Source organism: Sinocyclocheilus anshuiensis, unplaced genomic scaffold (assembly GCF_001515605.1).
Source record: "Sinocyclocheilus anshuiensis isolate Anshui unplaced genomic scaffold, SAMN03320099.WGS_v1.1 scaffold787, whole genome shotgun sequence".
In the NCBI taxonomy this organism is placed as follows: Eukaryota; Metazoa; Chordata; class Actinopteri; order Cypriniformes; family Cyprinidae; genus Sinocyclocheilus; species Sinocyclocheilus anshuiensis.
Window position 1 is genome coordinate 523,293 of NW_015548230.1, and position 11,575 is coordinate 534,867.

General features: G+C 37.8%; 2 protein-coding genes across 5 annotated transcripts in view; both read right to left on the reverse strand.

Moving 5' to 3' along the window:
- The window catches only part of LOC107654590 (protein TsetseEP-like), a 26,832-nt gene extending 25,810 nt beyond the window's left edge, over window positions 1-1,022 (reverse strand). The window contains exon 1 of one of the 2 annotated variants that reach the window (XM_016441740.1): window positions 486-1,021. In XM_016441740.1, the coding sequence (XP_016297226.1) occupies window positions 486-773 (288 nt within the window). In that variant the 5' untranslated portion in view covers window positions 774-1,021. Of the gene's footprint in view, window positions 1-485 lie in introns of both variants that reach the window. The other variant, XM_016441739.1, reaches the window with a different exon arrangement.
- Window positions 1,023-4,212: 3,190 nt separating this feature from the next.
- LOC107654591 (bifunctional arginine demethylase and lysyl-hydroxylase JMJD6-like) overlaps window positions 4,213-11,575 on the reverse strand; it is a 10,526-nt gene continuing 3,163 nt past the window's right edge. For 2 of the 3 annotated variants that reach the window (XM_016441742.1, XM_016441741.1), the window contains 4 exons: window positions 10,912-11,198; window positions 8,849-8,984; window positions 7,916-8,054; window positions 4,215-6,395 (listed from right to left, as the gene is read on the reverse strand). In XM_016441742.1, coding sequence (XP_016297228.1) covers window positions 6,264-6,395; window positions 7,916-8,054; window positions 8,849-8,984; window positions 10,912-11,198 — 694 coding nt within the window. In that variant the 3' untranslated portion in view covers window positions 4,215-6,263. Of the gene's footprint in view, window positions 6,396-7,915; window positions 8,055-8,848; window positions 8,985-10,911; window positions 11,199-11,575 lie in introns of all 3 variants that reach the window. The other variant, XM_016441744.1, reaches the window with a different exon arrangement.

Below are 11,575 nucleotides of genomic sequence, written 5' to 3' on the forward strand. Positions count from 1 at the left end.
TTACTTTACTAGTTACTTGAAAAAAGTAATCTGATTACGTAACTTGCGTTACTTGTAATGCGTTACCCCCAACACTGTTCCTGAACTCTATTCTAGAGAGTTTATGGCCAGAATGGCCAATTCATTTCACTTTTGGTGTGAAACGACTTTTATATTTGCCAAAAATATAACTTTTTATATTAAAAACAACCAAGCAAGCCCAGTCCAGATGAAGAAAAAGTAGCGCAAAAGTAACGTAACGCATTACTTTCCATAAAAAGTAACTAAGACAATTAGTTACTTATTTAGGGAGTAACGCAATACTGTACTGCATTACTTTTAAAAAGTAACTTTCCCCAACACAGTTTGCAGCCGACTAGAATTGTGAAGCACTGAGCTTATGTTAAGACAAATGGGGGAAAAACACATTATTGCATTACATTCATCATAGATAGATAGATAGATCTAAACGCAAGGTGTGTGTGAACAGCCAGCGCGCATCTTACCTGTACAGGTGTTTGTTGTACCGGGAAGACTTCGGTTTCTACGACAGGAACGGCTTCTTCACTTTTCTTTTCAATGATCACCTCCTCCTGTACTGGAGCTGGAGCTGGAGCTGATTGCTCTACTCTGGGCTGGCGATATTCAGCAACCCGCTCTGATCTCTCCTCGTGATGTTTCTGTTTCTGTTCTTTCTTTTGCGCAGGTTTCTTCGCCAGGAGCGCCGATGCAACTATAATGGCAATAATCGTAAAGAAAAGTGCGGACAAAATAACGGGCGCGTCTATAGTCATGACTGCCTGCTGTTGTCCGTGGAGTTTGGATGGAAATGTAGGTTTGAAAGGCTGATGGTTGTTGTGGCATGCGAGAGCAGACGCCTGTAACACGCGGAGTGAGCGCCTCAGCTCGTACTGTTAGATCGCATAAAGCCCACGTGCCAGAGACGCTTTCTGAAATGGCTGTGTGTTAAAACCTAGTCGGCTGCCTACAAAGACAGCAGTTCAGGGGCGTACTATGACGCGCATCTGAGTTCCAAAAGAAGAACGATCAAGAACGCTTAAAATAATAGCCTATGTATTTGTAACATTTCAAGAAATGTATCTTGTTTAATAAACAACATCTAAATTGTGAATAGCTCAAATGCATGAATCATAACCCAGCAGGCGCCTGGATATCAATTTTGACTAACATATTAGTCAAGACTTGATCAAGATGCTGTAACATCATTTTAAATTCCGTTTGGATGGCAATTTCTTCCAGTGGTAATTGGGTGAAAATAGGAAGTAAATCTCACACTGAAATTGGTTTAATGTATATGTAAGCCAATGTGTTTAACGTTCAATTTACATCAAATCAAAGTCATGTCAAGTTTTTGACGTCATTTTGATTTGCTTATTTGACCTCTTTTTTTTTAGGTCAATTTTTATGTCAATTTAATGTCTTTTCAACATCAATTGCCCACTGGGAGAACAAATAAAAAATATAGCTGGAAGCAGCGATGGCGGGCCCAAGCCATCAGTGCAAACACCACCCCGGTGGCATCAGGAGAACTGTGCCCAGCGGGCACATGCATTTACAGTAACCCTCCGGCAGTCTGGTGTATAAGCCAGCCATCTATTTTTGTGAGCTCATCTAATGTGAGGATTGTTTATACCTTGTAAAGCATTTACAAAGGAGATTTAAAAGCTCATTAATCTTCCAAACAGAAAAGTTAATCAAACTAGATATGCTTATAAATCAAGAACAAGGCATTTATAGCTGTATTTATAAACTGCTTACTAATGACTATTAATGTTGGGACAATGCTTTAGAAAGGATGAACTGACTATTTACTAATGCTTACCTAATGATTCATAGTGTGCAGTTATTACAAAGTGTTACCAAATTATGTTGTCAGTGTCCTACAAATTAAGTGGTATTAGGATTTTTTTGTCCCTAAAACTGACAGAAAAGGATAAGGCTTAAGAGATTTCTTAAGCTGTAATGGAAAAAAAAAACCAACAACAAAAAATTACTGATTATTTATGTTTATTAATTAATAAGTGATTAAAGAGATGTTTAAAAGTCTCTCTCTCTCTCTCTCTCTCTCTCTCTCTCACCCACCGCTTCACACACCCCCACTTTTTTATCTGTTAACATTAGATAATGCACTGTGAATTAACATGAACATTTTGATTAACTAACATCAACAAACATTAATAAATGCTGAGAAAATATATTGTTCATTGTTAGTTCATGTTAGTAAATGCATTTACTAATGTTAACAAATGAGACCTTATTTTAAAGTGTTACCAAAACCTTTAATGATTTATAAGCATTTTTTAACTATTTTATTTATCTATAATATTTGTGAAATATTTTTGCCTTCATTACAGCTTAGTCTTCATCTGTGAGCTGAACTGTTGGAAAAAAAACAACAACTTTGTTATTTTTTTCCTGGTGAATAAAAAGATGTTTAAAAGTCTCTCTCTCTCTCTCTCTCACCCTCCCCTTCTCTCACTCCCACTCTCAACACACACACACTCACCCAGGCCCCACCTCACCCTCTTCATCACACAAGGGGCAGAGTGGCAGAGTGAGATCAGATGTCTTATAGTTTTTTAATTTTCTGTTATCCATAGAGCGTTGTAAAGTCGTGCAATTACGATAAGAATATTCAAGTTTGACACGTTGTCATGGCAAAAATATTTCAGATATCAATATCCCCTCACCAGTTTTACATCGGCCGTGTTTTGTCATTATTCTTAAGAAGTTTGAAGCAAATCGGGTAAAAATAAGATGCTGAATTAAAAGTATTTTGAAAATGACACACTTCCTGCCGCCAGTTGGTGGCGCTATATCTTTGACTCCTAATAGTCACATATATGCGATCAGCATCATACAATGAACAAATCCCTGAAGTTTGATCAAAATCAGACAATGTATGTGGATGCTATTAGACACTTCCTGTTTCTCATTTCTCGCCATAACTTCACCGCCTCGCCACGGGCAAACCGTTCGAGATATCAAAAATCCCTTGGCAATATAGCATCCCCAATCTCTTGAGATCATGTGCACCGAGTTTGGCGGTAATCTATTTGAAATCCTCAGAGGAGTATATCAAATTCCAGAGCATGCGCTTTTTACACAGCCCTGAATAGCCAACTTCCTGTTGGGTGGAGCCTATGACATGCAGCGTCAAAGTTGTTCGGATCAATGAGATCTATATGTGTACCAAGTTTCATATGAATATGTACAAGCATGTGTGAGCTATACATCAAGTTTTCAGACTGCCTTCCAGGTGGCGCTGTAGAGTCCCTGTGCCACGCCCGCGTCCCAGCCTCTGCGGCGTCCTAATGACCGCAGATTCCAACGTGTGTGCAAATATTCAAGAGTTTTTGAGCATGTTAAGGCCCCCAAAAAGCCCCGGATATTCGAAAGAAAAAGAAAAATAATAATAATCCTTAGAAAAACAATAGGCCCCTGCGCCTTAGCGGCTTGGGCCCTAATAAATGGGCATCAAACTTGCGTTCCAAACGCAACTACTAAGGATTCTAAAAATGCTGCTTCTTGTTGTTACCCATAAATGCTAGTTAGGCAGGTTATTAGGTTTTGAGACACAAGACTCTTTTGCAAAACTTGATTTTCTTTTGCAAAACTTTATTATTTTGCATATATATGTGGCATTATATTGACTCCATAACAGCCCACCTTATTAAAGCAGCACTGACCGAACAGGCGCAAAAGATGTTTTGAAAATGCACAAATATGATTACAGTGATGGAACAATATACATCACTACTAAACTTACACTACTGCATCTTTTAGAAATATATAGAATTTTATCAGACTATGCAGTACATAATCCTTGTTTTTTTTATGCAGAATGGTTAGATTTTTAATAGATACCGGTGCTGACATTTAGGTTGCAATAGTTGCAACTGCATTTAAACCTCAACTTTATCCAAAACTAACATTGACCTGATGCATACATGAACAATCCTCTATTTTCTTACAAACAAGAATGTTATTCTGCAATGACTGTCACTGCTCTTTTAACTTAGTTTGGTTATAAAAGTTTTTAAATTACGCATACAATTATTTAAAATATCCTTGTGAAAGCTGCATCGTTTAATGTTATACGCTGAGTTTAATGGAAGTTACCACAAAAACATTTGAATAACCTAGAGATTGTTTTTCTTCAATCCTATTGTATTGCAAAATATTCTACCTCTATAAAAGATTTGGAATAAGAGACATTCCACTTGTATTTGGTGCGTCACCCCTTTTAAACTGATCTTGTCATAAATAACCACAATGACGTATAAAGAGGAATTATGGCATGCAATGCTCAATAATAATCAGCCACGGTGATTTGAATGTAACGTCACACTCTGAACGGTTAAATATGCCCAGTGGACAACATGCAAATGCAGGACAAAGACACTGCACCAAGATAAATACATAGAAACCTTTATTAAACAATTATTAATTGTGTTTTGATCTGAGCAACATCAAGGTGTCACATGACCAAGCCAGTGCTGAATATGGAACATGAGGAGCTTAAGTAAGAACATACCCTATAGAGAAAACACAAAAGATCTGGAGCGATGAGAATGGGAGGCTTCCTCTAAGAGTACAGGCCATTCATTAAAACATTAGTATTTGCAATTCAAAACCACAGCTCTGAGAAATGATATGAGAATGTGAAATATGAGCACTCAAAGCAACTTGAATGACCAACATCAGGTAAAAAATAGGCACTTTTTAACCACATCTTTCTCCTTGACGTGTTATAGACGATTACGGTCGTACACGAAAACAGCACCCAAACACCTCAACAATACTCACTTTGATCATTAAGCACCCATCACAACATGAAGTCTACACTCTAAAAAATGCTGGGTTAAATATAACCCAACCGCTGGGTCAAAACAACCCAATAGCTGAGTTTGTCCCTTTTTAACCCAGCATTTTTTAGAGTGTATTATTATAGCCCTGAAACATTTCGGTCATGACAGATTACCATTTTTGGAGTTAAGCTATTTCCTTCTGTTAAAAAAAGAATTCAAAACATACAAAACCATTTTAAGACATTATAGGCTAGTCACTTTTTCCATTCTGAACAGGAAATGCAGATTTTCATGATTGCACGCTTTTCCCCCTCTTTTGCATGGCTCATTGTGCACTGTATAATAAATAAACACTAGCGCCTCCTAGTGTTTCCCTTATGCAGAAGGGTTCTAAAAGAAAAACACCTCGTATTTCATTCGATTGAGCTAATTTAACTATTGAATTCAACTGCTAATAGACTCGAAGTCGAGTGCTTAATCAGTTTAAACGTTCCGGACATTTTGCGCATTCACAGTAGTTCCAACCGAAGAAAGGTGCGTTTAAACTTTTGGCTGAACTACAATGTTATTTAGGTAATATGCACATGCCCCGCACATGACATACGGACAAAATTAATTTATCATGGCCATGAATTAAAAACTCACTCCCATGACTTATTTAGGTCCCTCATTTTAGTAAACTATGGCATACATTGTACTAAAATGAGGTTACGAATTAATACAACGTAGCCAACATTTACTAAAATGAGGGAACTAATTCATAGGCTATCAGAAGGAATTGCTAATTCGTGCATTTGTAGGACTTCGTAAAGGGCTTCTAATTGAAAGTTTAGTCTTGCCTATCTAAAATACTGCGACTTAATGATTTTGTGAGAAAAGGGACCACAGATCACAGCTGTTTAACAGTTTTAAGTACTATGGGCTAATTTTCTGCTAACTCGGAGACAAGAAACCCATGTTTAAGTGCAGTTCGAGAATAATGTAGAATTGGTAATAAAATACTCTATTTTCTAGGATCAAAGAGCTAAAGGCAACATTATACATGAGGTCAAACCGTATTACCTCAGAGGGGTCGTGAAACATTTCACACGTATATCTGCGCATAACCTCAGTGAAATATAAAAACGACATGTGTTTGACTCAAACGCAGATTAATGACGTTGGCGAGACGTCAAGCTTCCTGTCCAGAGCCTGACATCAGACAAGGCAACACAGGAAGGGGTTTCCCTTCTCTCCCACTCACTCATTCATGCAACGCTCCTCCGGCAAGCACACATTTGGATATTTGGCTCTAAAAGCGCACTAGGGCTGAGTTTGTTATCAGACGTGACACAGCGGCGATCTCGTATCTAATGGACAGGAGTCTCCTGAGGGTGACAGACAGAGAGAGTGCGACATTTCATGGTCTAGGAGACGATTATGGCCGCAGCCCCTCTGTTGTCGAGCGGCACGTCACCGAGACGAACTACGCTCTTTGCTCACGCAGTCGTCCTGGCTTGTGATGTCACCGTTCCCCATCATGCCACAGGTTCTCCTCTTCTTTCTGCGATGGGTCATGGCGTCGCCCTCAGAGCCCGAGTCAGCCTTCAGGAAAAAGGACAAAAATGCAGTTACAGAGAAAGTAAAAATCTGTCAATAACATAACTATTGGGTGATATTTCTTGCATTAAACAGGTGTTGTGAATTTCTCATTTTGATTGAAATGATGGTTCCTCTGATTTGGAGTGAAACGTTTGTATAAAAATAAATGGATTACATGCATATTACTAGGGCTGCACAATTAATCGAATTTCTCATCGCGATTACAATTACGGACGCCACAGTTACGTAATCATTCAAAGCGGCAATTAATCGTTCAAAGTCCACTTATGTTATTCTGCACGCTTAAGATGCGTTTTTTTCTTTCTACATGTTATCTTAAGGGTTTTTCCATTGTTTTAGTTTTAGTATAACATTATAATACCATTAATATTTTTACTTTTTTATCATTTAAAGAAGAAACCAATCCGATGTATAGTTGACATTTGAGGCTTAATACTATAGAACAGCACTAAAGGTTTTTCAGTTAAGAGTGTTTTCAGTTTGTTTATTTTCACATAAAAATACGGCATGCCGTTGCATCAAACAATGCTATAAACATCATTCGATGTAAATTGTGATAATCGTAATTAATAATCGCAATTACAATTTCAAGGAAATAATCGACAATTATGATTTTCGTGCAGCCCTACATATTACTGCAGGACAGAAAGGGATCGAGAATATCCATAATCCATTGTCATTAAAATTAGTGATCAATTAATAGATTAAACATTAATAGAGCAATTGCACATGTGTCCACTGTATTTTATTACACTACTGTTCAAAATTTGGGGTCGGTAAGATTTTTAAATGCTTTTATCAAAGTAACCTCTTATGCTCACCAAGGCTGCATTATTTGATAAACAGTAATATTGTGAAATATTATTACCATTTAAAATAGCAGTTTTCTATATGAATATATTTTTAAATGTAATTTGGTAAAGCTGAATATTCAGCATCCTTACATGATTCTAATACGCAGCTCAATTATTAATAATTGTTCTTATTATCATCAATGTTGAAAACACTTTTTAAGGTGTCCTTGCAGAATCAAACTATCAATTAAAATGACTTAATGAGTGTACATTCAGGCTGTTTAATATGTATTTATTACAGTTAATAACGTATGTTATAGAAATATGTACAGAAAATACAGATATGACTCCATTAAAAGTTTACTTTGAGGATTGTGAATAATTTCTGACATTTGAATATGAATTTAAATCAAACAGTAACCGGGGATAATACACTGTACTGTTCGATGTGAATTCATAGCGCCCTCTAGTTTCTGTTGACTGTATAACCAGTGTTTTCACCATCTGCTCACAAGGTTACTGAATGCCAGAATGGTAAAAAAATAAAAAGCTTAATAGAGATTTTTTTTTAGCTATACTGCCTAGGCCTAGTTACATGTAGAATTTGTCAGTCAGTGAGCATGTGTATCACACCATCAATCTGAGCAGCTCATGTCCGGACTCTAGTGTGAGAGTTTGTGTTTGGGGTTCTGGAGGAACAAAATGTACCTCTGAATCAGTCTCGGAGGAGCTGGAGGAGGAAGAGGACGACGAGTCACTGGAGCTGTCCGAGGCGATGCCTGTTGATTCCTGCAGATCGACTTTATCTGCCAAAGCAGCAATATCAGGCCTCTCCTGCTTCAGGATCCTGAGACACACATGAGAAACATCACCACGAATCCATTTAAATAATCAAAATACTAATTCCGTACTAAATTGGAACATACTTTCACACTTTCAGCTTGATTGAACATGACGCGCAATACTATCGTTTTTCTTAAATTACTATCGTCTCATTTCTTAATATTTTCACTGACTTTTATATTGGCATGTACTGTATATGCATGTATATATTGATTCCACCAAATCAGCTTATCTTCATTTTGAGTGAAAATGTATGAATGCATATTTGTCATTTCAGCTGAACTTAGGTCTGGTGGTGGTGCTTGAGACATTGTTGGTCATTCAGTAAAAAAACTAACAATAATACTGACCATATAATAATACGGCGAGTCAGGCTCCTTCACAGTTCACACTAGAGTTTACGGTGCGGCAAATATGCTGCACATCCATTGAAATGAATTGGAATAGTGCGCTTTAAATACAGAGCGCGAAACTTTCAAGCATGCGGTGTTCAAAATGAGTGAAGGCGAGTGAAATCTAACAATTTATTAGCCAATGGCTAACGATAGACATTATTTGCTCACCTAGCATGGAAATTTAGTTGCATATGCGAGTCATTTACTCACATTGTAGAGGGTTGGGCAACTTAAAACACTAAGTTTTGACACTTTATTAGTGGAAAAATGGTTTGTTGTTGAGCAAATGAACAAGGCCCATTTGCAAAGCAGAAAAAATATAAACATCTTTAATAAAAAAGTAACTTAAGTGAGTGAAATGGAAGAAATCGGTGCAAAGTCATCAGACAGAGCAGGGTCTTACCGGTACCACTTTCTGGAGAGTTTGGGGCGACCTCGCACAGTCTTGTGCCACACAATGGGGAAGTTGGTGGTGCTTGCAAAATTCTGGGTCATAGCAATAGTCGTGTCCAGATTGAGAACAACATGCCACCATCCACCTACAGAAAACACAAAACATGGGTTTCAACCCCAATTCCAATCACGGCTGCATGATTGGGTACACAAAAATATATTATTTTGACAAACGTGTGGATTTGAACTGCATTATTTTTCATCATTTTGCATCTCTACTGTTGCTTAGATATAATCAACTTAAAGGAACACTCCACTTTTTTTGAAAATAGGCTCATTTTCCAACTCCCCTGGAGTTAAACAGTTGAGTTTTACCGTTTTCGAATCCATTCAGCCGATCTCCGGGTCTGGCGGTAGCACTTTTAGCTTAGCTTAGCATAGATCACTGAATCTGATTAGACCGTTAGCATCTCGCTCAAAAATGACCAAAGAGTTTCGATATTTTTCCTATTTAAAACTTGACTCTTCTGTAGTTACACCGTGTACTAAGACCGACGGAAAATAAAAAGTTGCGATTTTCTGGCTATGGCTAGGAACTATACTCTCATTCCCGGCGAAAGGCTAAATAGGCTAAATCCGTCAACATAACCAACGTGACCACCTGCTTGCACAGGGAGCATGCTGGGCACTATTTTCAGGCGCTGAGAATTGTATAATATAATACATTTCTGACATAATCTACACTGGGCTCGTATGATAAAACGCTGTTTCTCAAAAATGGCCAAGGACAAAATAGATGGCATTTTAATACATTACTATGAACAATAAAGTCAAGTCTGTATCTGTCAGATGGTTTTTGTTTTGTTCAGATGGGATGATGGGGTGTGATTGACCCAAGTGCTCTTTTGTTTTGCATTTTCATCTATCTTTCATTATGAATATAGGTCTTAAGAGCAGAAGGCTTCTACACTTCACCCGCTTTCATACTGATACTTTCTGTTTTGCACTTAACCGAGCAGCTAAATTGCACTCAGATGGTGCTTTGTAATGGCAACATCTATTTAAAGTCAATAAATGAGACTAACAAAGCCTGAACTGCCATGGGTTCCTTTCTAGTCTGATAAATACCATGTGGTATGAAGCTTGAATGCCATGTGGTTTAAAGTTATGTATAGGCATTGCTCAGCACTTCAGTACTGAGGCTGCAGTTTAACTCATGATAAACTCATAATATAACTGATAATCCATGTCAGCACAAAATGATGGAACATGATTAACAATAACGTCAATAAAACATTGAAACTATCTGGTTACATACACATTCTTGCAAGTATAAAAATTAAGCATCAATGCCAGATAGTCATTCTGTCTTGTGAATTTTCTATCATTAACTCTTTCCCCGCCATTGACGTAATTTTCCAGATTTCTGTGTTTTCACTGGTGTACGGTAAGAGGCGCTATTATGCATCTTCTGAAGGAGTACTGAACGTCTCGATCAAAACACGACAAAGAAGCAGAAACAAGCAATCGCGCATATATAAGCAGATGCATAAGTAAAATAAAGAACATTAATCATTATATAAATCAAAACTGCCTAATGTTATAGAATGAAATGTCGATCCAGGAAGCGGTATAGGACCATGCAAGCTTTGGATGTGTTGATGGAAGTGATTTGTTTTGATCATCGTTCTGAATCTGATCCAGACATAGTCTTTTACTAAAAATGCGATTTTCTCAGCTTTTTGTTCAAATGCTAGCGGTGGCTGGCAACTTAAAAAAAAAACGCTGGCAGGGTAAGATTTAAAGGGGTCATATGATGCGATTTCAAGTTTTCCTTTCTCTTTGGAGTGTTACAAGCTGTTCGTGAATAGATAAGATCCCTAAAGTTGCAAAGACTAAAGTCTCAAACCCAAAGAGATATTCTTTATAAAAGTTAAGACTCGTCCACGCCCTCCTAAAACGCCTCGTTTAAACACGCCCTCACTACGCCCGCTGTAGTATTGTTGTTGCCGCCGCGTCGTGTCTAGTAGGAGTTTTTGGTAAACTGCATGTCAGCTCAGTGCAGTAACTGACCGGGCACAAACACAGTCTCTCCAGGATGCTGAAGAACCTCCAGCGGTCTGAACTCGGCTGGCCAGGTGAGCTGCTGTGTGCGGGGATAGATGACGCTGAACCAGGTGATGGCCTCGTCCTGCTGGTTCCCCCCATCCTCTCGTGTCACCTTGATGAGCTCACGAGGTGTGTGGGTGGGGAACAGGCACCAGCGTTTGTGGCCCTGCACCAGAGCATTCCACGCACTCGTGCCGAGCGGGTCAATGTGGATGCCTGTTCCAGAGCGGGCAGGACCCATCACAAACCACCTACATGAACAGGACAAAATAGCCTGAATGGACTAAACTCTTTTAAAAACATAATGCTTACAAAATCCTTATAAACATATATTTTCTATAAATCATTATAAAACTACAAATTCAGATTGTTTTTTCTTTTTCAACAAATGTAATAAATAAGAAAAAAAGAATATTACATTGAATTCCCTCTTTGGGGAAATCAATCAACTTTATCTAATTATATTATATCATGTTTTTCCCCTTTTGTAAAAAGTAAAAAAAAATAAGTTAAATGTTTTAAATTATATTATACTGAATAATATCATAATAATGTAAATAAATAATGTAATTAATATTCAACAAATGTGACCCTGGACCACAAAACCAGTCATAAGGGTCAATTTTTT